This window comes from Salmo salar, chromosome ssa12, assembly GCF_905237065.1.
Source record: "Salmo salar chromosome ssa12, Ssal_v3.1, whole genome shotgun sequence".
Classification (NCBI taxonomy): domain Eukaryota; kingdom Metazoa; phylum Chordata; class Actinopteri; order Salmoniformes; family Salmonidae; genus Salmo; species Salmo salar.
In genome coordinates, this window is record NC_059453.1 from 21,508,982 (window position 1) to 21,536,363 (window position 27,382).

Genomic DNA, 27,382 nt, shown 5'->3' on the forward strand with positions numbered 1-27,382 from the left:
ATTTTAACTTTACAAATAATACATGATTTTAAGCTTACAAATTGTTTTTCTCCAGTAGCTGAGAATGTTTCATATGAGTTGATGGACCAACTGTTCAAAATTGGGAGCCAAATGTTTGATTACTGTACCAAAGCTGTAAATCAATGGAATTATGACATTTGTGAAATTTTTTGCTAATTTCTTCCCAACTTCAGATCCCTATCCCTCGGCCTCTGGACATCACAAGGAAATCATACCTAGATCCTTTATGATCGTCATGGATAAATCTTTATTGCACAAAATACCACCTGTCTCTAGCACAAAGGTCAAAGGTCAAATGTACTTCAAATTGACTTAAGATCAGTGTTGCTCCTCCTCAGCTTGTTTCTAGGACAACCTGTTAAAAAGTTATATAGACCCAAGGTAAAATTGCAGGTCAAATTGACCCAGAACATCATGGATGTCACTATTCCGGTACCAGGTCAAACTTTTGTTGTTGTTACGTGTTTTACACCTTTGAGACACAACCTTAGGAAAGTAGATGAAGGGTCATGATGGAAAAATTATGTAAAATAGTATTTTAGTGATTTCTAATTCAAATTGAACCGGGACATAAGGGAAGGGTTAAAAGCAAAAACAAATGGGGTGTGATTTCGGTCATAAAAACACTGCAGTGGCACCAGAATTCCACCAGGTGGTGCCTGAACTCAATGGTAGTCAATGGAAATGATTACCAGGGTTTATGGCACCCTATTCCCCATGGAAAAGCCCTGGCCTGGTCAAACCTAGTGCACTATATACGGAATAGATTGCCATTTGGGACGTATTACAGGTAAAGATGGATATTGAAGTGAAGTGCTGAGAGGACATTTGGTCACGTAAAATGAGCTGTGTAGAAACTAATAGGTCTCCAATACCTCACCTTATTCTGTCAGTCAGCATGAAAACAAAAGGACAGAAATCTATCACCATGGCTACTCTAACCACTCTGTATGAACAGTTAAAAAATAAAGCTGATATAAAAATGTTTTTGATAGGCCTACTTGCGACAAACTATCACTAACTGTTGTGAGAAGCTTGAGAACTCAAAATAAGTTATCCTCTATCCCCAATAAATTGAGTTACCAAAGATCTGTTTTTAGCAAACAAATCAATAAATCAATAATAAATCAACCCTTACAAAAAGTCCCACAGAAATCCTGCAGGAAATCTGTTACAGGTGTCTGCGTGTGTGTGTGTGTGTGTGTCTGTGTGTGTGTGTGTGTGTGTGTGTGTGTGTGTGTGTGTGGACGTGTTTAACTAGAAGTCCCTACAAGAAGAGTAAACAAACAAAAATTTGACCAACTGGGGACATGATCGTGGACTACAGGAAAAGGCGGGCTTAACAGGCCCCCATTAGTGGAGCGGGTCGAGAGTTTCAAGTTCCTTGGTGTCCACAACACCAGCAATCTACCATGTACAAACACACCAAAACAGTCGTGAAGAGGGCACAACAAAACCTTTTCCCCCTCAAGAGACTGAAAAGATTTGGCATGGGTCCCCATATCCTCAAAAAGTTGTACAGCTGCACTACCGAGAGCATCTTGACCGGTTGCATCACCGCCTGGTATGACAACTTCTCGGCATCTGACGTAAGGCGCTACAGAGTGTAGTGTGTATGGCCCAGTAAATCACTGGGGCCAAGCTTCCTGCAATCCAGGACCTATATAATAGGCGGTGTCAGAGGAAAGCCCATAAAATTGTCAGAGACTCCAGTCACCCAGTCATAGACTGTTTTCTCTGCTATCGCACGGCAAGTGGTACCGGAGTGCCAAGTCTAGGACGAAAAGGCTCCTTAACAGCTTCTACCCCCAAGCCATAGACTGCTGAACAACTAATCAGATGGCCACCAGGCTACTACATTGATCCCCCCGCCCTTCATTTGTTTTGTACCCTGCTGCTACTCGCTGTTTATTATCTATGCATAGTCACTTCACCACTACCTAAATGTACAAATTACCTCTAACATGTACCCCCACACACTGACTCGGTACCGGTACCCCCTGTATATAGCCTCGTTATTGTTATGTTATTGTGTTACTTTTTATTATTTTTTACTTTAGTTTATTTGGTAAATATTTTCTTAACTCTTCTTGAACTGCACTGCTGGTTAAGGGCTTGTAAGTAAGCATTTCACAGTAAGGTCTACACTTGTTGTATTTGGCGCATGTGACAAATAAAGTTTGATTTGATTTTGTTGGTCCCCACAAGGTCAAATGCTATTTCTAGGGGGTTTAGGGTTGAGGTTAGAATTAGTGTTAGAAATAGGTTTAGGGTTAGGAGCTAGGGTTAGGTTTAGGGTTAGGAGCTAGGGTTAGGTTTAGGGTTAAGGTTAGGGTTACGGTTAGGGTATGGGTTAGGGGTTAAGAAAAACAGGATTTTGAATGGGACTGAATTGTATATCCCCAAAAGGTTATCTGCGCAAAACTGTGTGTGTGTGTGTGTGTGTGTGTGTGTGTGTGTGTGTGTGTGTGTGTGTGTGTGTGTGTGTGTGTGTGTGTGTGTGTGTGTGTGTGTTTGGCAACTTTCATCTAGCGGAAGAGGCTAGGCATTTTTATTGGACTCAAAGAGTAGGTATTATTCTTCCTTCAAAGTAGACGTGTCACACAAAGATCTGTCTGTGAATATGGAAACTAGATCAGTGTTCTCTTCAGGGCAATTATAGGTGTGCATACCTTATCTACTAGATTAGGGTAGGCCTTTTTTATGCACCTTCAATCAATGATATCACTGACTGTTGGAATTATGGGCACAACCCTGTTAGCGTGGGCATAGGTCTATGTGTAACAGCTGTGTAACAATGAACATGCATGTAATGTAAAAACACTGAAATCTATTGGTATGTGTACACCTAACGTGTTGCTCTGTTTGTGTCATGTGGTGTGTGATGTCATTTGGAAAGAAAACGGCCTATGCGTAAAATGCGTAAAATAGGCCTAATACTTTGGCATTCTAGTCTACCTATTTAAATGTTTTACAACCTGAAATAGTTATACTCTCACTCTTATTCAATACGTGCTCGTCCATAGCCACACAATACATTTCTACGTGCGCGCTCCCATCATCAGCCACCATACCCCCCTCTGCTGTATTTTCAGACTGGAGCTGCTGAAGCTCGATGCTCATACCACCGAGTCGCTCCGCTTTGGACACCCACCCTTCTCCACCGCACCGCCGCCTCAGCTGGCGGAGAATTTCCGTCTGGGTACAGGAAGATGGTGGGAGTGACGGGAGCTGCGTTGTCTTCCCCTGGATAAATCGGGAAAACACATAAAAACGTGTTTTTATTAGCTTACTTAGGCTACCCGGACCCGGGCAATAGGGAGGTAACCTTAACCGTCACCGAACCTTTCGAACGGAAGAGGACGCGAACGCAACAAGGAGTGGACTCTCTCTCGGGCTATGCTTCTTCTGGGCACATGCATGCAGACAGCCTATTCTCGAGCTATCCAGACTTGAGGAAATTATGGAACAGAAAGCCAGCACATTTCGCGAACTATGTCTTATTCGTTGGTAATTGAATAAAGAGAAGCAGGATCAAGGATATATTGTTTCTTCCTCATGGGTATTCGGTATTCCTTAGGGGAAAGCAAAGAGGAGGAAATTCACAGAATCTCTCCATGCACTCCATAGTTCTCTACTCCACGCGTTTACAGTCCAGGCTACTTCTGTAGCCTATGAGGAAGGAACCACGGCCTGGGAAAAAGTTTCTAAGCTTTGGATACAGAAGCGAGCACAGTAGTGACGTTTCTGGAGACGATTTTGCTTCAATTTTAAACTGCAGTTTTTGTTTTTAAAAGCCTGTCCTGTTCATTGGATAGGCCTATTCTATGGAAAATGTGAATATTCGATAGGAATATTTAGTAGACTTAACTTGACAGTTTTGTATTTCAGTCTATATATTTAATAGACTATTCATACAAGGGTGGGTGTTTCTCATAGCTGTCTGTTTTGCCAACTCTTACCAACAAGTTTGTTCAAGACTCCAGCCTAGTAAAAGGAGTTGGCTTATATCAGCTCAGCTGTCATATTTTGGGCACTTATTTCTCGATTTAAAATCGCTTTTCAAGGTCTCATAATTACTGTATCTGTACAGTCCCTGTCGTCTTGGAAGTGGGGATATTACCGATGTAGAGATCCGTAGAGGGAGGTCAGGAAAGGACGGGGCTGGAGCTTGGGAATAGGCCCGGCTGTGGAAGAACTACAGACTGGGTATGGGGGACAGCTAGACCGCTAAACGGACGCTGCCTGCCTTGCTGCTGGTTTTGGGTGGTCGTGAACCAACCGACCCACCCACCTTCCCGACCCGACAGCCAAAGCCTAACTCTTCAGCTTGGCTAGCATAACACGAAAGTATTCACCCACACTAGGGCTTTGAAATAGTCAGAAAGGGAAAGGAGGATATGCTATACGAGTTTATGCTATGAATGTTAGCCAATTATTTTCAACTGTTGACTCATGTAACTAAAACGGAAAGAGGATAACGCTTGTTTTTTTTTTCCAAGGGAAAGGAACTTTAAAGTGACATGTTTTGGAGCGCGTGCTCGGATAAGATAAGGGACCGAAGCTGTAACTTTGTCGCAATTTTCTAACCATGTGTAGCTTGTTATTGTAATGAGTGGGACAACAATCTACTGTGTATAGCCTACAACTCCTAAACAAGACACACACAATATGGGTCGTTTTGGACTTGGAAACGTTCTATAAATAATGTTCTCTTTTCGGATTGTATGTGTATTAAAATGTAATAATAACATGGGGACATTATTTTGATCATCAGTGAAGAAGACACGTGAGGACTTCAGGAGAGCGAGGCTGAGTAGGAGCCAAGCTCGAGCTGTCAAAACACTGCGCGTGGTGTGGAATAAAAAGTGAATATTTGAACAGCTGACCCCAGATTGGCTTTTTAAACCCTATAAAAATCGTAATGTGATTTAAAAAAACGTAATATCGGGGAAGGATGTTTAAAGAAGGGGAGAGGAAAGAGGAATGGACTTTCAATTATTTCAACTGCCAGATGAGAACGAGCAGAGCAACACACGAGAACAAAGTGGCCAGCGAGGGCTTCCAAAGGCAAGGGACGAATTAATGGAATGTGAGTGCTGACGTAATACAGAGGTCGGGATAATGAACTACTCAAGAGCCTGGAACGGTCCTTTTATATGAGTGAGTAGGCCTAGTTGGCTACATTCGTGCGTAGCCTAGTAGAAATACGTATTTTCTGTACACACGATATATCAAGTCGTGATTACAACCATCACCTTTTTTTTATGCCTCTCTTTTGCTCTCTCTCCTGTCTAGTCTTCCTCTGCCAGATGTTTCACTTAGTACTGTTACCTCATTGCCCGCGCACCGTCCGCCATCATTGATCAGATATTAGTATTTCCCCCTTCACGTCACTCCTCCAGCCATCATAATGGCCTTGCAGCCGCTGCAACACCGGCAGCAGCAGCTTCTCCCACATGCCACGGAGGTTAGCTGCGCCTCAAGCAGTGACGGCGCCGTGACTGTGCGGATTATCGACAACACTAAGCACACACAGCACGCGCCGTCGCCACAGCATCGACAATATCATGACTCTCCCCCAACCCCAACGACAAGGGACAGCAATACCAGAGGAGGAGGGAGTGGAGTAGGTGGGGCTACCACTACCGCCAAAGGAGATCCCTCCAAACCCTGCACCAAATACAGCATCTCCTCCAGCTGTAGTTCAGGGGAGTCGGGAGTTCGGAGGGCTGTTATGAATAAGTTACACAGCCAGCAGAAGACTCTGCCCCAGTTGTTTGAGAGGTCTGCTGCCCAGTGGTGGGACCCCAAGTTTGATTCCCCGATACTCGAGGAGGCGTGCCGCGAGAGGTGCTTCCCGCAGACTCAACGCCGCTTCCGCTATGTTCTGTCATACATGGCCTCCGCCTCGATCCTTTGGGGCGTGTATTTCGGGGTCAACCACGACCGCTGTGACCCGGCAACCTTCCTCGCCCCGACCGCCTCCTTCCTCCTTTTCCTCCTCCTCCTCTTCCTCTTTACCTTGACAAGGCCCTATACTCACCTGTACAACCAGGCCTCACTGCTCCTCATTGTGGCCACATTTGCCATCACTCTGGCTCCTCAGATCCAGACAGGAGGCTTCGTCTACCTGGAGAGAACCAGGGATGGCAACCTGACATTCCCTCGCACCCCAGGTGGAGTGGGCCCTACTCGGGCTCCCTGCATCTCCCCAGTGGGAACCTTCTCTCTGTGTATGGAGGTCCTGCTACTACTCTATAGTGTTCTCCATGTGAGGCTATATGCTTCAGTTTTACTGGGGCTCCTGTATTCAGTCCTATTTGAAGCCTTAGGGTGGCTGCCCCTGCTCCAGGGGAGAGATGGCAGTGGAGGAAATTATGGGGGGAATAGGTGGGGCGAGGCTGGGATTGGAGGTGCAGAAGGGTCCCTAGGTTCTGGATCTAGTCCTGGAGGTCTTGGTTATTCTAGCTCTGAATGGGACACCCTCCGCTGGCTGGGCCCGGCTAAGGCCCTCCTCCACCTGTGTGCCCACGCCATCGGCATCCACCTTTTCATCATGTCCGAGGTGCGATCCCGCTCCACCTTCCTCAAGGTGGGCCAGGCCATCATGCACGGCAAGGACCTGGAGGTAATTATTGTTTATATGTTAGAGACGGATAAAATCAAAACATTGACACATTGAATCATCGAGAGCCAGATTTACTTTCATCATCATGCTCATCAAACAATCAAATAACATAATATAGAGAAGTTGTTACCTGTCTTTGTGAATACGTTACAGGTGGAGAAGGAAACCAGTTGTTACCTGTCTTTGTGAATACGTTACAGGTGGAGAAGGAAACCAGTTGTTACCTGTCTTTGTGAATACGTTACAGGTGGAGAAGGAAACCAGTTGTTACCTGTCTTTGTGAATACGTTACAGGTGGAGAAGGAAACCAGTTGTTACCTGTCTTTGTGAATATGTTCCAGGTGGAGAAGGAAACCAGTTGTTACCTGTCTTTGTGAATATGTTACAGGTGGAGAAGGAAACCAGTTGTTACCTGTCTTTGTGAATATGTTCCAGGTGGAGAAGGAAACCAGTTGTTACCTGTCTTTGTGAATACGTTCCAGGTGGAGAAGGAAACCAGTTGTTACCTGTCTTTGTGAATAAGTTCCAAGTGGAAAAGGAAACCAGTTGTTACCTGTCTTTGTGAATATGTTACAGGTGGAGAAGCCGTTTTACCTGTCTTTGTGAATCGTTCCAGGTGGAGAAGGAAACCAGTTGTTACCTGTCTTTGTGAATAAGTTCCAGGTGGAGAAGGAAACCAGTTGTTACCTGTCTTTGTGAATACGTTACAGGTGGAGAAGGAAGCCAGTTGTTACCTGTCTTTGTGAATAAGTTCCAGGTGGAGAAGGAAACTAGTTGTTACCTGTCTTTGTGAATATGTTACAGGTGGAGAAGGAAACCAGTTGTTACCTGTCTTTGTGAATAAGTTCCAGGTGGAGAAGGAAACCAGTTGTTACCTGTCTTTGTGAATATGTTACAGGTGGAGAAAGCGTTGAAGGAGCGCATGATCCACTCTGTCATGCCGAGGAGGGTCGCCGATGAACTGATGAAGCAGGGGGACGAGGAGATGGAGGGGAACGCAGGGAAGAGATACTCTGCCGGGGCTTGTTCGGCGTCGGCTGTGTCCACAGTCGGAGGTCCTGGGGGGGCTTCGTCGATCGCGGCGAGCCCTAAGAACCATCCCCATCATCATAGTCATCATAAGAGGAAGAAGACTTCGATCCCCAGAGGCCAGGTAAGAGGCCAGTGGTTGATTTTAAAAACACCATAGGCGTTTTAAAATCATGTATAAAAACTCACCCGTTTAGCTTGGCCTTTTAGTCATTGTTTGTTTGTATGCTATTTTATTCCTCCTTTATTGCTTCATGTGTGGTCTGCTTTTTATTTATTTTATTGTCCAAATCAATCAAATGTATTTTATTAAGCCTTTTTTACATCAGCAGTTGTCACGAAGTGCTTTACGGTAACCGACCTAGACCCAGAAGAACAAGCAATGCTTGCAAAGCTTATTGATTTACTGCAAAGTGTGTTACAATTTTAAAAGCATTTTAAATAAAGTTTGATTTAATTTGATCATCAGATCATCTTCAGGCCATTCAACATGAAGCGGATGGAGCCTGTTTCTATCCTCTTTGCGGATATCGTCGGCTTCACCAAAATGTCTGCCAACAAGTCCGCCCACGCCTTGGTGGGGCTCCTCAATGACCTCTTCGGCCGTTTCGACCGGCTGTGTGAGCTGACGCGCTGTGAGAAGATCAGTACACTGGGAGACTGTTACTACTGCGTGGCGGGATGTCCCGAGCCACGCCCTGACCACGCTTACTGCTGTGTCGAGATGGGACTAGGTATGATCCAAGGGGATAAAGATGGGTAGATAGCATTCTGTTAATTGCTCCTGCAACTTTATTGTGCAATGTCTGTCATTTTATTTTTGTACTTTATTTATAGGTTTTCAGAGATGAGAACATAAAAACAGTACAACCCCAACCCCTCATTCCCCATCCACCCCTCCCTCCAAACCTCCCTCCAATCCACCCACCCACCAAGGCATCATACAAGGATAACATAGAAACATAAATTAAACAGGGCAGAAACATAAACAGTAATAGGAACAAAAACAATGGAGAAAATAAAATCACTATCATAATTATAGTTGAATCTTATCAGCACAATGTATGGCCACTAGAACAGACATGACTGCTTACCAAAATATGCAAGTTACACGAAGTAAAAGACAGGCTCTCCAGTCATTAATGGGGACCAGGTAAAGCCAAACTTTTGTCAGGCCCCATGGACAGTGTACCCAACCTCCAAAGGCAGAGATGACACCACCTACTTAACCTGCTGCATAAAGGAGGGCGACTTTGCAGACTTCCAGTGAAAGAGAACAAGACTGCGAGCTAGAATCCAGGCAAATGCTATCGCATTCGCCTGATGCGTGGTAGCATTCTGGTCGAGGGGAAGTACCACAAAAATGGAAGTGAACGGGTTGGGGCTAACAGTTGTATTACACATATGTGAGAATGCTTAACAAATGTGGTCCCAGAAGCCACTCAAACATGTGTCCCGCAGTCGCTGGACTCTGGTGGCATGTCAAACACTTGGGGTCAACGTTTGGATATATATTTGCCAAACTATCATTTGAGTAATGGAGACAGTGCAAAACTTTGAACTGAATGAGCCCATTCCTTATGCAAAATGATGAGGTGTGGATACGCTCAATACTGTGTTGCAATATGTCATCGGTCAGCTCGCCACCCATGTCTTGATCCCATGCAGATTTTGTATTTGCCAAGGAAGGTGGATTCATGTTCTGTATTATGTCGTATTATCTGAAGTTGAAATGTTGCTGTCCAGTTGTTTGAATATCGACTTTGGCCAAAAAAATGGGACTCATTTGTAATAAGTTCAATAACATAGATAGTACAGTCATCTTAACAGAATGAATGCGACCTGCTAGTGAAATGGGAAGAGACGAACACCTTATGAACTCCTGCTTAGTGCACTTCAGGAGTGTTTTGAAGTTATGTTTAAACAGAGCCTTAAATGAGCGTGTGATCTTCATCCCCAAATAAGTAAAGACCATATCCAATACCTTCTGCTAACTGATTAATGGGGAGGAGCACACTTTGTGTTAGGTTTAACTCATAACTAGAGAATGTCCCAAAACCTTGTAGCATGTCCAAGAGATAGGGTATAGACCACAGTGACGCCTAATATAATTAAGGTTATTCTAGGTTATTATATCTCCTCAAGAAATGTGTTTTACCTCTCACTTCGAATAAGAACATTCAGGAATACAGCAAGTTATTACACATTTACAGACAACACGTGTGTAGTAGACTGTATGCTCACTGAATATACACATACATCACATTGAACAGCAGGAAATATTGCAGACTGTGGCTTTCATCCCATTGGGTGATGATATAATACCTAAAGCACATCACGGCCATATTCATGATGCGTCTCAGAGCAGGACTGCTGATCCACCATCGGGTATAGACTCCACAGGGTTGGAGATGTACAAAAGAAGATAGTCTGCATATAAGGACACCTTGTGAGTTATGTCGCCCCTTAATCCCCTCCTCTCTGCGTAGGGTGACAGCAAGAGGCTCAATAGCCATATCAAATAGGAAAGGGGATAAACAGCAACCCTGCCTGGTCCCCCTGTGGAGAGGGAAGTAGCTGGAGGTAACATTGTTGGTGCGAACAGAAGCCACTGGGGACGAGTACAAAATCTAAATCCAGGAAAGGAATGACGGGCCAAACCCAAATCTCTCTAGCACTGTAAATAGATATTCCCACTCAACCCGGTCGAAAGCCTTCTCAGCATCAAGAGAGCTGACAAACTCTGGCTGTAGAGTTGAGAGGGCAGAATAAAGAACATTAAATAGCCACCACATATTATAGAAAGATTGTCTACCTGAGATAAATACGGTTTAGTCAGAGTTAATTATATTAGGCATCACTGTCTCTAAACGGCGCGAGAGGACCTTAGTGAGAATTTTATAATCGCAGCACAAAAGGCTTAAAGGGCGGTATGAGCCACAGTCTAGGGGATTCTTGTCCTTTTTAAGCAAAACCAAAATAGTTGCCTGGGTAAGTGTCTGTGGCAGTTTCTGACTAGAAAGGATTTCATTGTACATTGAGCTGAGGATAGGGGATAATTTAGAGGAGAATGCTTTATAAAATTCAATAGGGAAGCCATCATGTCCTCGAGCTTTACCGCTCTGCATGGACTGGATTGCCAGAGTAGCTTCATCATCACTTATTAAGGCATCCATGTTAGTTTGCTCATCTGAATTGAGACATGTGATGTCTAGATTGTCTAGAAATGCATGCATATGAGATGTGTCAGGAAGAGCCTCTGACGAGTAAAGAGCAAAGTCGAATTGCTTAAATTGATTGTTGATTTCTTTGGGATTGGTAGAAGTTAAATCAGCTGCAACACATATTTCAGGTCGAAGCTGGTGAGATTACAACTTGCCAGCTTTCTCTCCGTGTTCATAAAATGTCTGCCTCGACTTAAACAGAAGCGGCTCCGTTTGTTTCGTGGAAAGATTGTCAAATTCCGATTGGTGTAGCCGTCTCTCTTTGTAGAGTTCAAGAGTAGTAGAAGAGGCATATCTGTTGTCCACATCTAGAATGAGTTGAGATAGCTCCGATAAGCATTTAGTGCGCTGTTTATTGTCATACGCTGTGAATGAACTAATCTGGCCCCTTAGATATGCTTCTAACGACTCCCATTCAGTGAAATGACACACGTCTTTGTCATTTTTGTGCAAAGTTTCAATCTGAAGGTCTTTTGAAACTGGTCTTCTTGACCTTTGGGTCAAAATGTTTTCCAATAAAACTAGGGGAGCAATCAGCAGTGTGTGGGTGGGTACAGTATCTTTCTTTCGCCAGTTGACTTTTTATACCCTGCACCTGTTACTAGTTACTGGATGTGTACTCACTACTTTCTGTCTGACCTGTGTGTGTTTGTGTTTCAGGAGTGATTGGGATCCAAGCAGTTTCAGTGTACTACAAGGAAAACGGGTCAATAAAGTCTTCTTCTGCTTCTTCTTCTACTCTGAAACTAGGTATGATCGTGGCCATTGAGCAGTTCTGCCAGGAGACATGTGAGACGGTGGACATGAGGGTGGGGGTCCACACCGGCACGGTCCTCTGTGGGATCCTGGGAATGAAGCGGTTCAAGTTCGACGTGTGGTCCAACGACGTCAACCTGGCCAACCTCATGGAACAATTGGGCGTCGCCGGGAAGGTACACCTATCAGATGCCACCGCCGGGTTTCTGGATGATCGGTACCAGCAGGAGGACGGGCGGGTGTTGGAGAGGGCGACGCAGGGCCTGATGGAGAAACTGAAGGGTAAGTTTTTAATTTATTTTGTTCTGTGTCCCCCTTTTCAGTACACACACACACTGACGTCAGGCAGGATGCAGAAACACCGGCCATCGCCATCTGTGCCCATTCAACATGATTGAGATATTTCCATAGTTATTACTTCCAATGTTGTTTTGAATAGTGTTTGAACATTCGCTAAGATTATATTTGGTTGTGATCTTTGCAAAATACCTATTTTGGACGCAGCAGTTGTTAGCTAGAATGCTAACTCTCATTGACGTAGGCGGTGAGCAAAGCTAGCCAATAAGTCATTTTACTGGGTGAAGTTGACATTTTTTTCAAGTATAATGCAGTTGATTTGATGACACAAACTTCATATTAATAAGCAGGACATTCATACAAGTCCTACAATCCAATTATAATCCAAAAGTAGTGTGGAAGGCGCTCATAAGCAACATGTAAATAGAGGCTTTTTTTGCTTCCGGTCTATGAGAACTCACTCGTGTTCTGCAACCAAGTTGTGTGCATTGCCCTCGTGTGCGGCAATGTTTGTAAACACCGAAAGGGGTCTATTTTGGTTCTACCTTGATTACTCATAATAACTGGGTGTTTTGATTCTATGTTGTTTAGTTGATTGTAACAATGAAGCGTGTTATGTACATCCCAAACTTTCTAAAACTGCTGCTTGGTAAGTATAACTTTAAATGAAAATATAAGGTTATTCTAGGTTATTATATCTCCTTAGGAAATTCGTTTTTTACCTCTCACTTCGAACAAGAACATTCAGGAATATAACATGTTATTACACATTTACAGACAACACGTGTGTAGTAGACTGTATGCTCACTGAATATACACATACATCACATTGAACAGCAGGAAATATTGCAGACTGTGGCTTTCATCCCATTGGGTGATGATATAATACCTAAAGCACATCACGGCCATATTCATGATGCGTCTCAGAGCAGGACTGCTGATCCACCATCGGTTTTACCTTTTAAATCATATTTGAAAAAGATGACATGGATGGACAGTGAGGACCTGATCCTAGATCAGCACTTCTACTCTGAGGCTTTATGAATATGGACCATGCAGGTTATCAGGTTTGCACAGGGTCATACGGGGTCATACGGGGTCACCATTTCAAAACTCATAATAGTCAGTGAGTGTTTTGTTAGTTAATGAGTTAGCGCTAACACACACACACACACACACACACACACACACACACACACACACACACACACACACACACACACACACACACACACACACACACCAAGGCTGCTGGTTTATATTTGGCTGCTACTGTGTTTGTGCCCAGGTGTTGCATTGTGGGCAGAGCATGTTTGAGCTGTAGATAGGAGGTGATAAGACGCAGAGGGCAGGCACTTCAGTCCTGAGTAGGGTAGAAAAGTGGAGGGAGAGGGAGAGGGCAGGAGAAGAGAGAGGAGGGCAGGAGAAGAGAGAGGGGGGCAGGAGAAGAGAGAGGAGGGCAGGAGAAGAGAGAGGGGGCAGGAGAAGAGAGAGGAGGGCAGGAGAAGAGAGAGGGGGCAGGAGAAGAGAGAGGGGGGGCAGGAGAAGAGAGAGGGGGCAGGAGAAGAGAGAGGGGGCAGGAGAAGAGAGAGGGGGGCAGGAGAAGAGAGAGGAGGGCAGGAGAAGAGAGAGGGGGCAGGAGAAGAGAGAGGGGGGCAGGAGAAGAGAGAGGGGGGCAGGAGAAGAGAGAGGGGGGCAGGAGAAGAGAGAGGAGGGCAGGAGAAGAGAGAGGGGGCAGGAGAAGAGAGAGGAGGGCAGGAGAAGAGAGAGGGGGGCAGGAGAAGAGAGAGGGGGGCAGGAGAAGAGAGAGGGGGGGCAGGAGAAGCGAGAGGGGGGCAGGAGAAGAGAGAGGAGGGCAGGAGAAGAGAAAGGGGGGCAGGAGAAGAGAGAGGGGGCAGGAGAAGAGAGAGGGGGCAGGAGAAGAGAGAGGGGGCAGGAGAAGAGAGAGGGGGCAGGAGAAGAGAGAGGGGGGCAGGAGAAGAGAGAGGGGGCAGGAGAAGAGAGAGGGGGCAGGAGAAGAGAGAGGGGGGCAGGAGAAGAGAGAGGGGGGCAGGAGAAGAGAGAGGAGGGCAGGAGAAGAGAGAGGGGGCAGGAGAAGAGAGAGGGGGGCAGGAGAAGAGAGAGGGGGCAGGAGAAGAGAGAGGGGGCAGGAGAAGGGAGAGGTGGGCAGGAGAAGAGAGAGGAAAATAAAGAAAGAGGTAAGTGTTTCAGTAGAGGAGGTGTTCTCTGCTTCCTCTGCTTCCCTTTTGTATTATCTGACAAGGGATCTCTTTCCAGGCATGGAGGTGTGTGTGTCCTGTCCAGCTTGACCTGTGGATGGGTACATCATCATCAGGGGAACTGTCTTTACAGCTGTACAGCAGGGTATTCATCTGCTTAGGAGCTGGTGCTCTATTGTCAGCTATAATGTCACCTCACATAGAGGGTCTGTGTGTCTCTGTGTGTCTCTGTGTGTCTCTGTGTGTCTCTGAGTGTGTGTGTATAACTTTAAACACACTGAGTGTCTTTCAGCATATAATACAGATGTCTCTAACAGCTCCATCAGAGCCTAGTTAAAGACAGGACAGAGGGAGGGAGGGAGGGAGGGAGGGAGAGAATGAAGGGAAGGAGGTAGAGAGAAAGGGGTGATGTGGGAGAGAGCGAGGGAGAGAGAGAGGGATGGAGGGAGGGAGGGGGGTGGAGAGGGAGAGAGAGATCAGGACAACTTTCTTTATGAAAAAGAGGCAGCATTCTCTCTGTCTCCTGCAATCAATCTGCCTATTTCTATAGTCTTTACCTGGCTGACAACTATTATTTACCCTCCTATTTCTGTCTCTATCTCTCTCTCCCTCTCTCTCTCTCTCTCTCTCTCTGTCTCTCACTGTCACCTTCTCTCTGTCCTCACCCTGACCCGAGTCACTTCAGTGTGTCCCCTTGTTGAACCTCCTGATCTCTCTCTCTCTCTCTCTCTCTCTCTCTCTCTCTCTCTCTCTGTTTCTCACTGTCACCTTCTCTCTGTCCTCACCCTGACCCGAGTCACCTCACTGTGTCCCCTTGTTGAACCTCCTGATCTCTCTCTCTCTCCCTCTCTCTCTCTCTCTCTCTCTCTCTCTCTCTCTCTCTCTCTCTCTCTCTCTCTCTCTCTGTTTCTCACTGTCACCTTCTCTCTGTCCTCACCCTGACCCGAGTCACTTCAGTGTGTCCCCTTGTTGAACCTCCTGATCTCTCTCTCTCTCTCTCTCTCTCTCTCTCTCTCTCTCTCTCTCTCTCTCTCTCTCTGTTTCTCACTGTCACCTTCTCTCTGTCCTCACCCTGACCCGAGTCACTTCAGTGTGTCCCCTTGATGAACCTCCTGATCACTCTCTCCATCCCTCTCTCTCCCTTTCTCTCTCTCCAGCCTCTCAGACAGGGTGTTACCTAGGAGTGTAACGTTTCACCAAACCCACAGTTCGGTACGTATTGCGGTTTTGGGGTCACAGTTCGGTTTCAGTACAGCGGAAAAATGAAAATCCAACAGTTACTGTAGTTAGTTTTTGTTTAAGAAAATACAAAGCGTTGGTATTCCTGATTCCATATATGATCATGAGCAATATAATACCTGATGAGAGCACCATCAGGAATAACAACACTTTGTGTTTCCTTCAATGAAACACACGATTACTCATCAACAACACCACTAAATAAAGTGCAAAATGCGTGTGAAATCAATACGTCAACATGGTTCAGACATTGTATAGGCCTATGCTATAATGTTTTCTTACAAAGACAAATATATGCACACTTGAGTGACTCTCATAAAGGGGGCGTGTCTGTAGCGCCAGTCTTCTAATTTGTCACTCTGGGGTAATGTGATGGGCTGTCACTGTTAAGTAGCTCTCTGTAGCCCTGGAAGTCAATCCATCTGTAGTAAGCACAACCCAGGGTGCATTAGCCAATTCAGCTTAAGCTTGCTTATATAGAGCGGTTACTACCTATTTGCTGAAATGGGTGCGAGAGGGCAAATTCATAATGTGGCTCAAGCACCTTCACAAGGTGCTGAAACCCCCTATTCTTCTCAATCAGGAGAATGGGCGCATATCCACCACTATAAACATACCTATCGCTCTTGTCATTTCTTTGGCCCGGTCAGAATCCGCTTGCTCCAGTGGTAGGAATACTGGGGTGATGTCGGCGTAAATGTGTCAAAATGTTTTGAGGTGTGTGGCGACATACTCTCTCTGTCCCTCGTCGTTGTAATCGACTGGGAAGCCAAAATGTCCCCAAACTGGAGATTTAAACGATGACGGAGGATCCTCCATTTCTGGTTTATCGACCCCACCACTTGCCATTGTGCAGAACTAGTTCCTGACTGCGCCTCACAAAAGGACAGTTTGAAATGCACCAAATAAGATTCTAATTTTGATTACAATGTGCGCATAGGCTCCAGTTGTTTTAACGGAATAGCCTAAAATGTTTTTTTCAGCTCCGATTTACTCAAGAGACATACAAGGCAGCGTAGACATCGCCTACAGGCCCTAGTGTTTTCATTTCATATACAGTGCCTTCGGAAGGTATTCAAACCTTATTCTAAAATTGATTAAATATGTATTTTTCCTCAGCAATATACACACAATACCCCATAATGAAATGTTTGCAATTTTATTAAAAAAAAAAACAGAAATACCTTATTTACGTAAGTATTCTGACCCTTTGCTATGAGACTCGAAATTGAGCTCAGGTGCATCCTGTTTCCATTGATCATCCTTGAGATGTTTCTACAACTTGATTGACTCCACCTGTGGTAAATTCAATTGATTGGACATGATTTGAAAAGGCACACACCTGTCTATATAAGGTCCCACAGTTGACAGTGCATGTCAGAGCAAAAACCAAGCCATGAGGTCAAAGGAATTGTCCGTAGAGCTCTGAGACAGGATTGTGTCGAGGGTCAGATCTGGGGAAGGGTACCAAAAAATGTATGCAGCATTGAAGGTCCCCAAGAAACAGTGGCCTCCGTCATTCTTAAATGGAAGAAGTTTGGAACTACCTAGACTCTTCCTGGAGCTGCCCGCCCAGCCAAACTGAGCAATCTGGGGAGAAGAGCTTTGGTCAGGGAGGTGACCAAGAACCTGATGATCACTCTGACAGAGCTCCAGAGTTCCTCTGTGGAGATGGGAGAACCTTCCAGAAGGACAACCATCTCTGCAGCACTCCACCAGTCAGGCCTTTATGGTAGAGTGGCCAGACAGAAGTCCTGCTCAGTAAAAGGCACATGACAGCCTGGTTGGAGTTTGCCAAAAGGCACCTAAAGACTCTCAGACCAGGAGAAACAAGATTCTCTGGTCTGATGAAACCAAGATTGAACTCTATGGCCAGGATGCCAAGCGTCACGTCTGGAGGAAACCTGACACCATCCCTACGGTGAAGCATGGTGTTGGCAGCATCATGCTGTGGGGATGTTTTTAAGCGACAGGGACTGGGAGACTAGTCAGGATCGAGGCAAAGATGAACGGAGCAAAGTACAGAGAGATCCTTGGTGAAAACCTGATCCAAAGTGGAAAGTTCACCTTTCAACAGGACAATGACCCTAAGCACACAGCCAAGACAACGCAGGAGTGGCTTCTGGACAAGTCTCTGAATGTCCTTGAGTGGCCCAGCCAGGGCCCGGATCCCGATCGAACATCTCTAGAGAGATCTGAAAAAAGCTGTGCAGCAACGCTCCCCATCCAACCTGACAGAGCTTGAGAAGAATTGGAGAAACTCCCCAAATACAGGCTTGTAGCGTCATACCCAAGAACTCAAGGCTGTAATTGCTGCCAAAGGTGCTTCAACAAAGTACTGAGTAAAGGGTCTGAATACTTATGTAAATGTCATATTTCTGTTTAGATTTTTTTTTAAATAAATTAGCAAAAATGTCTAAACCTGTTTTTGTTTTGTCATTATGGGGTAATGTGTGTAGATTGATGAGGGAAAAAAACTATTTAATGCATTTTTGAATAAGTCTGTAACCTAACAAAATGTGAAAAAAGTCAAGGGGTCTAAATACTTTCCGGTGGCACTGTATATTTTTTTATGTACCGTAATTTCCGGACTATTGAGCGCACCTGAATATAAGCTGCACCCACTGAATTAAAAAAATATATATTATTTTGAACATAAATAAGCCGCATAAGCCGCAGGTGCCTACCGGTACATTGAAACAAATGAACTTTACACAGGCTTTAACGAAACACGGCTTGTAACAAAAATAAATAGGCTTTAACGAAACACGGCTTGTAACAAAAATAAATAGGCTTTAACGAAACACGGCTTGTAACAAAAATAAATAGGCTTTAACGAAACATGGCTTGTAACAAAAATAAATAGGCTTTAACGAAACACGGCTTGTAACAAACAATAAAACATTTGCAGTAAACAGTAGCCTACCAAGAAAGTCATTGCTCCAGACCAAGCTCCCGTGCAGCAGCTCTATTTCCTTTTCCAACAGCCAGATCAATCGCCTTCAACTTGAAAGCTGCATCATATGCATTTCTCCGTGTCTTTGCCATGATGAGGGTGACAAAATGACTATCGTAATCAGAATGATGGGTAGTTTGAGAGTGCTCAATTTAATCTAAACAGTAAACAAGAAAGTTGTTTGACTTTAACCCGTTCGGCAATTTCATTGGTCTAATGAAAGCTTCATGCCGCCAAAAAACTGAGCACGTCACAGAATGTGTTTAAAAAAAAAAAAAAAAATATTCGAAAGCGGGAAAAATCCATACATTAGCCGCGTCATTGTTTAAGCCGCGAGGTTCAAAGCGTGGGAAAAAAGTAGTGGCTTATAGTCCGGAAATTACGGTAGTCATTCGGTTTCACAGTATGGACCGAACCAAGGTCCCCATACCGAAACGGTTTGGTACAAATACGTGTACCGTTACACCCCTAGTGTTACCCGTCTCATCCACTCAGCGATTCACCTGTCATTCAACCCCCCGCCCCCCCCCACACACACACAACCCTTACGCAACACCAGTCCAGTTTATTGCCATGACTCATGGTTTTCTCATATAGCTTTACTAGCAGTGATAGCCTCCCTGTGCCCCGGCACTGCTGTGTGTGTGTGTGTGTGTGTGTGTGTGTGTGTGTGTGTGTGTGTGTGTGTGTGTGTGTGTGTGTGTGTGTGTGTGTGTGTGTGTGTTGTTTGAATCTGCCATCTCTCCTATTTCAGCCCAGGTGGTGAGGCTTGCATTTTGTGCCCAGGGTTTGTTGTTGTTCAGCGCTGGGCTCCACACACACACACACACATACACATACACACAGAAAGAGTCTGAATGGCCATGGATAGATATGCTGTGTTCAGGCTTTTTGCACTCCTGTTGTGGTGTGCTGTTACACAGGGAAATGGGGTTAGGAATGAGTGTGTTTGCACGTGTGTGTGCATTAAATTGCATTAATTTTATGTATGCATCTGCAAACTCATCACGGGATATCCAGTATTACTGGTAGTGCACACAAGTTTTTTTGTTTTTTTTACGCAAGAAGATATTTCCTATGCGTTTTCTTTTTTTCCTGCGTGAAAAAGTATGAATTCTGCGTTAACTAGCAAGTTCAACTTGGAAGTTGCGTTATCTAAGTGGCTTAATTAATAAGGTGAAGGGGCATTATATTGTGGTAGCTTTCTGCCGTGTTTGAGAAGTCATATCTCTTTGGATGAGTTATCTGTACAGCTGCCACTGCAGTTTGATTTCCTTGCATTTTTTCTCCTCTCCATTCTGGGCCTGTCTGCTCCTCCCCCCTCTTCTCCAAGCAGAGCAGGCAGGCCTGTTGCCCTAGCGACTCCAGACTCCACACAGACACAGCGTGTACAAAGTAATGTTCTTCCTTCAGACAAGAATGTGTCAAAACTTTGTTCATTTGCACAACGTCTCTCATTCATATTTGCTTGTAAATGTCTAAACTCACCAAAAATGGCATGAGCAGGATTGCCTGTCTTTGCAATTTGTTAATTTTTGTTTGCGCTCGTTAGCATATTTAGGTAGCAACCTCCATGAAAATGTACTATTACTTATGGTAATTTTGTTAGCATTCTCGTAATAGTTTTTTTGGGTGCCCCCAAGCCAGTAAAAATCTGGATACCGACCAACCCTCCACAATGCCGTTGGCACCTTTTTCCCTATATAGTGCAATATGTTTGGCCAGAACCTGTAAAAGAAGGGAATAGGGTGCCATTTGGGATGCAGACATAGAGTAGCTTAACTGCAGCTGTAGGAAGATAGTCATCTAGCAGTACATGGGGATAAGTTACCTGTAGCTAGCTTTAGCTTATTTCAGGGCTAGAATATTGTTCAAGCCTGATTGTAGCTATGATATTGTACTGGGCTCAGACAGGTCCACTGTCTCTTCCCACTACTATATGTCTGTCAGTCATGTGGGTGGCAGTAGATAGGCTACTTAGTCTTAATTAAACCATGACACACTCCAGCTAATGAACTAGTGTAGCGCAGTAGGAAGTCTATAATATACTGATCTCGTGTAGTGCAGTAGGAGGTCAATAATATACTACTAATGAACTAGTGTAGCTCAATACAAGGTCAATAATATACTAATCTAGTGTAGCGCAGTAGTATATCAATAATATACTACTAATGAACTAGTGTAGTGCAGTAGGAGGTCAATAATATACTACTAATGAACTAGTGTAGCGCAGTAGGTCAATAATACAGTTGAAGTCAGAAGTTTACATACACCTTAGCCAAATACATTTAAACTCAGTTTTTCACAATTCCCGACATTTAATCCTAGTAAAAATTCCCTGTCTTAGGTCAGTTAGGATCACCACTTTTATTTTAAGAATGTGAAATATCAGAATAATAGTAGAGAGTGATTTATTTCAGCTTTTATTTCTTTCATCACATTCCCAGTTGGTCAGAAGTTTACATACACTCAATTAGTATTTGGTAGCATTGCCTTTAAATTGTTTAACTTGGGTTAAACGCTTCAGGTAGCCTTCCACAAGCTTCCCACAATAAGTTGGGTGAATTTTGGCCCATTCCTCCTTACAGAGCTGGTTTAACTGAGTCAGGTTTGTAGGCCTCCTTGCTCGCACACGCTTTTTCAGTTCTGCCCACAAATTTTCTATAGGATTGAGGTCAGGGCTTTGTGATGGCCACTCCAATACCTTGACTTTGTTGTCCTTAAGCCATTTTGCCACAACTTTGGAAGTATGCTTGGTGTCATTGTCCATTTGGAAGACCCATTTGCGACCAAGCTTTAACTTCCTGACTGATGTCTTGAGATGTTGCTTCAATATATTCACATCATTTTCCTTCCTCATAATGTCATCTATTTTGTGAAGTGCACCAGTCCCTCCTGCAGCAAAGCACCCCCACAACATGATGCTGCCACCCCCGTGCTTCATGGTTGGGATGGTGTTCTTAGGCTTGCAAACCTACTGCTTATTCCTCCAAACATAATGATGGTCATTATGGCCAAACAGTTCTATTTTTTTTTTCATCAGACCAGAGGACATTTCTTCAAAAAGTACGATCTTTGTGTAGGGGGTGCATACTGGCGGCAGAGAAGTCAGGCGCAGGAGAGCAAAAACTGTTTTACAACGGCGCAGTTTAATAAAATAAAACCACCGTAAACAGAACAATAAATGAATGAGTAAACAAAACCCGTTACACACCAGCATAACGTGCACAAGCACTACAATAAACCATTCCGGATAAGGACATGGGGGGAACAGAGGGTTAAATACACAACATGTAATGATGGAATTGAAACCAGGTGTGTGGGAAGACAAGACAAAACAAATGGAAAATGAAAAGTGGATCGGCGATGGCTAGAAGACCGGTGACGTCGACCACCAAACGCCGCCCGAACAAGGAGAGGGACCGACTTCAGCGGAAGTCGTGACAGTACCCCCCCCTTGACGCGTGGCTCCAGCAGTGCGCCGACACCGGCCTCGGGGACGACCCGGAGGGCGAGGCGCAGGGCGATCCGGACGAAGACGGTGGAACTCCTGCAGCATTGAAGGATCCAACACGTCCTCGACTGGAAACCAGCACCTTTCCTCCGGACCGTACCCCTCCCACTCCACGAGATACTGAAGGCCCGACGCCTCGAATCCAGTATGGAGCGAATGGAGTACCCCGGGGCCCCCTCAATGTCCAGAGGCGGCGGAGGAACCTCCCGCACCTCAGACTCCTGGAGCGGGCCAGCCACCACCGGCCTGAGGAGAGACACATGGAACGAGGGGTTAATACGGTAATCGGGAGGAAGCTGTAACCTATAACAAACCTCGTTCACTCTCCTCAGGACTTTAAATGGCCCCACAAACCGCGGACCCAGCTTCCGGCAGGGCAGGCGGAGGAGCTAGACCCCGGGTCGAGAGCTAGCCTCACTGCGGTGACGGTCTGCGTTCTTTTGGCGCAGCACGGCCCGCTGAAGGTGAACATGGGCAGCTTCCCATGTCTCCTCCGCGCGCCTGAACCAGTTGTCCACCGCAGGAGCCTCGGTCTGACTCTGATGCCAAGGCGCCAGAACCGGCTGGTACTCCAGTACGCACTGGAAGGGAGAGAGGTTAGTGGAGGAGTGGCGATGCGAGTTCTGTGCCATCTCGGCACAGGGCACGAACGCCACCCACTCCCCCGGCCGGTCCTGGCAATCGGACCGCAGAAACCTGCCCACATCCTGGTTTACTCTCTCCACATGCCCATTACTCTCGGGGTGAAACCCTGAAGTAAGGCTGATCAAGACCCCCAGATGTTCCATGAACGTCTTCCAGACCCTAGACATGAACTGGGGACCTCGATCAGACACTATATCCTCAGGCATCCCGTAGTGCCGGAAGACATGCGTAAACAAGGCCTCCGCAGTCTGTAGGGCTGTAGGGAGACTGGACAGAGGGTGGAGACGACAGGACTTAGAGAACCAATCCACAACGACCAGGATCGCGGTGTTACCCTGTGAGGGGTGTAGATTGGTAAGAAAGTCCACCGACATGTGCGACCAAGGCCGTTGTGAAACGGGTAAGGGATGTAGCTTCCCTCTGGGCAGGTGTCTAGGAGCCTTACACTGGGCGCACACCGAGCAGGAGGAAACATAAACCCTCACATCCTTAGCCAAGGTAGGCCACCAGTACCTCCCGCTCAAACAGCGCATTGTCCGACCGATCCCAGGATGACCAGAGGAGGGTGACGTGTGGGCCCAATAGATCAACCGGTCATGAACAGCAGACGGGACGTACAGACGCCCAGCGGGACACTGGACGGGAACGGGCTCTGCACGTAACGCCTGCTCAATGTCCGCATCCAGCTCCCACACTACCGGCGTCACCAGGTAGGAGGCGGGGAGTATGGGAGTAGGATCCATGGGCCGCTCCTCTGTGTCACACTGCCGGGACAATGCGTCTGCCTTCACGTTCTGGGAGCCTGGTCTGTAGGAAAGGGTGAACACAAAACGGGTGAAAAACATGGCCCACCTTGCCTGGCGAGGGTTCAGTCTCCTCGCTGCCGGATGTACTCCAGATTGCGGTGGTCAGTCCAGATAAGAAAAGGGTGTTTAGCCCCCTCAAGCCAATGTCTCCACGCCTTCAAAGCCTTGATGACAGCCAACAGCTCCCGGTCCCCCACATCATAGTTTCCCTCCGCCGGGCTGAGCTTCTTCAGGAAGAAGGCACATGGGCGGAGCTTCGGTGGCGTACCCGAGCGCTGAGCTCCTATCCCAGCCTCGGACGCGTCCACCTCCACTATGAACGCCAAAGAAGGATCCGGATGGGCCAGCACGGGAGCCGAGGTAAACAGAGCCCTCAGGTGACTAAAAGCCCTGTCCGCCTCAGCTGACCACTGCAAACATACCGGGTCACCCTTCAGCAGTGAGGTAATGGGAGCCGCTACCTGACCAAAACCCTGGATAAACCTCCGGTAGTAGTTGGCAAACCCTAAGAACCGCTGCACCTCCTTTACCGTGGTGGGAGTCGGCCAATTACGCATGGCTGAAATGCGGTCACCCTCCATCTCCACCCCTGAGGTGGAAATGCAATACCCTAGAAAGGAGACGGACTGCTGAAAGAACAGGCATTTCTCAGCCTTGACGTACAGGTCATACTCCAACAGGCGACCAAGCACCCTGTGCACCAGGGACACATGCTCGGCGTGTGTAGCGGAGTATATCAGAATGTCATCAATATACACCACTACACCCTGCCCGTGCAGGTCCCTGAAAATCTTGTCTACAAAGGCTTGGAAGATTGATGGCGCATTCATCAACCTGTACGGCATGACGAGGTACTCATAGTGCCCTGAGGTGGTACTGAAAGCCGTCTTCCACTTGTCTCCCTCCCGGATACGCACCAGGTTGTAAGCGCTCCTGAGATCTAGTTTGGTGAAGAAGCACGCCCCGTGCATTGACTCAATCGCTGTGGCTATGAGCGGTAGCGGGTATCTATACCTCACAGTGATCTGGTTCAGACCCCGATAGTCAATACACAGGCGCAGACATTCCTCTTTCTTCTTCACAAAAAATAAACTCGAGGAGGCGGGTGAAGTGGAGGACCGAATGTACCCCTGACGCAGGGATTCGTAGACATATGTCTCCATAGCCTATGTCTCCGCCTGTGAGAGGGGATACACGTGACTCCTGGGAAGTGCAGCGTCTACCAGGAGATTTATCGCACAATCGCCCCGTCGATGGGTGGGTAATTGAGTCGCCTTCTTTTTGGAGAAGGCGAGAACCAAATCGGCATATTAACCTCTCTGGGCTAGGCGAGACGAATTCGTCCCACCTACGCAACAGCCAGTGTAATCCAGTGGCGCGATTTTCAAATACCTTAGAAATGCTATTACTTCAATTTCTCAAACATATGACTATTTTACAGCATTTTAAAGACAAGACTCTCGTTAATCTAACCACACAGGCTTTACAACGAAAGCAAAACATTAGATTATGTCAGCAGAGTACCCAGCCAGAAATAATCAGACACCCATTTTTCAAGCTAGCATATAATGTCACAAAAACCCAGAAGACAGCTAAATGCAGCACTAACCTTTGATGATCTTCATCAGATGACACACCTAGGACATTATGTTATACAATACATGCATGTTTTGTTCAATCAAGTTCATATTTATATCAAAAACCAGCTTTTTACATTAGCATGTGACGTTCAGAACTAGCATACCCCCCGCAAACCTCCGGTGAATTTACTAAATTACTCACGATAAACGTTCACAAAAAACATAACAATTATTTTAAGAATTATAGATACAGAACTCCTTTGTGCACTCGATATGTCCGATTTTAAAATAGCTTTTCGGTGAAAGCACATTTTGCAATATTCTCAGTAGATAGCCCAGCCATCACGGCTAGCCATTTAGACACCGACCAAGTTTAGCCCTGACCAAAGTCAGATTTACTATTACAAAAGTTTGATTACCTTTGTTGTCTTCGTCAGAATGCACTCCCAGGACTGCTACTTCAATAACAAATGTTGGTTTGGTCCAAAATAATCCATCGTTATATCCAAATAGCGGTGTTTTGTTCGTGCGTTCTAGACACTATCCGAAATGGTAAATCAGGGTTACGAGCATGGCGCAATTCATGACAAAAAAATTCTAAATATTCCATTACCGTACTTCGAAGCATGTCAACCGCTGTTTAAAATCCATTTTTATGCCATTTTTCTCGTAGAAAAGCGATAATATTCCGACCGGGAATCTGCGTTTCGGTAAACAGAGGAAAGAAAACAAAGCATTCGGTCGACGCGGGCACGCGCCTGAGTCTCACAGTACTGTAACCAGCCACTACCCAAACGCGCTACTTTTTTTCAGCCAGAGCCTGCAAAGCCACGATTCAGCTTTTTGCCGCCTTCTGAGAGCCCATTGGAGCCGTAGGAAGTGTCACGTAACAGCAGAGATCCTTTGTAATGGATAGAGATGGCAAAGAAGGCCAAGAAATGGTCAGACGGTACTTCCTGTACAGAATCTTCTCAGGTTTTGACCTGCCATTTGAGTTCTGTTAATTTTGGAGTGTTTTCTATCCAAAGCCAATAATTATATGCATATTCTAGTTACTGGGCAGGAGTAGTAACCAGATTAAATCGGGTACGTTTTTTATCCAGCCGTGTCAATACTGCCCCCTAGCCCTAACAGGTTAAGGGGGAATGCGCACGGTGGAGACCTGGTCTGGACTTTCGGCGGGTGAACTCCTCAAACTGGTCCAACGCCGCATCTCCCTCTCTCCACACGGCGTTGGCCCACTCCAGGGCTTTCCCGGTGAGGCACGAGACGAGGGCGGACACCCTCTCACGGCCCAAAGGAGCCGGGTGGACGATTGCCAGGTATAAGTCCAGCTGCAATAGGAACCCCTGGCAGTTCGCAGCCGTCCCGTCGTATTCCTGGGGAAGGGAGAGACGAATCCCACGGGGTCCAGGAGAAGGAGGAGTGCTTAGAGGAGACCCCGGTTGTGCTGGTGTAGGCGCTGGGAGAACTCCCTGTCTCTCCCAGCGGTCCATTGTCTGGACAACGTGGTCCATGGCGGTGCCAAGATGGTGGAGCTTTGCTGCGAGCTCCGGGACGTGCTCCTCCACCCCTATACCCGGGGTACCTGCTCCTGCTGACTCCATAAGTTTGGTCCGGGAATTCTGTAGGGGGTGCGTTCTGGCGGCAGAGAAGTCAGGCGCAGGAGAGCAAAAACTGATTTACAACGGCGCAGTTTAATAAAATAAAACCACCGTAAACAGAACAATAAATGAATAAACTTCCGACCTCAACTGTATATTGAAGTGGTGTAGTGCAGTGGGAGGTCAATAATATACTACTAATGAACTAGTGCAGCACAGTAGGAATTCAATCATACTCTCAACTGGTGTAGCGCAGTAGGAAGTCTAATGAACTAGTGAAGCGCAGTAGGAGGTCAATAATATACTGAACTAGTGTAGCGCAGTAGGAGGTCAATAATATACTGAACTAGTGTAGCGCAGTAGGAGGTCTAATGAACTAGTGTAGTGCAGTAGGAGGTCTAATGAACTAGTGTAGTGCAGTAGGAGGTCTAATGAACTAGTGTAGTGCAGTAGGAGGTCAATAATATACTGAACTAGTGTAGCGCAGTAGGAGGTCTAATGAACTAGTGTAGTGCAGTGCAAGGTCTAATGAACTAGTGTAGTGCAGTAGGAGGTCTAATGAACTAGTGTAGTGCAGTAGGAGGTCTAATGAACTAGTGTAGTGCAGTAGGAGGTCTAATGAACTAGTGTAGTGCAGTAGGAGGTCTAATGAACTAGTGTAGTGCAGTAGGAGGTCTAATGAACTAGTGTAGCGCGGTATGAGGTCAATAATATACTGAACTAGTGTAGCGCTGTGAGATCAATAATATACTGAACTAATGTAGTGCAGTAGGAAGTCAATAATATACTACTAATGAACTAGTGTACCGCAGTAGGAGGTCAATAGTATACTACTAATGGGAGCTGTGTTTCTATCATCTC

At 45.9% G+C, this 27,382-nt stretch overlaps 1 protein-coding gene across 2 annotated transcripts in view; it reads left to right on the plus strand.

The window, feature by feature from the left end:
• Positions 1-3,081: 3,081 nt before the first annotated feature.
• Positions 3,082-27,382, plus strand: part of LOC106588832 (adenylate cyclase type 9) — a 78,425-nt gene continuing 54,124 nt past the window's right edge. The window contains exons 1-5 of one of the 2 annotated variants that reach the window (XM_045691021.1): positions 3,082-5,184; positions 5,320-6,652; positions 7,551-7,805; positions 8,151-8,415; positions 11,656-11,943. In XM_045691021.1, the coding sequence (XP_045546977.1) occupies positions 5,435-6,652; positions 7,551-7,805; positions 8,151-8,415; positions 11,656-11,943 (2,026 nt within the window). In that variant the 5' untranslated portion in view covers positions 3,082-5,184; positions 5,320-5,434. Of the gene's footprint in view, positions 6,653-7,550; positions 7,806-8,150; positions 8,416-11,655; positions 11,944-27,382 lie in introns of both variants that reach the window. The other variant, XM_045691020.1, reaches the window with a different exon arrangement.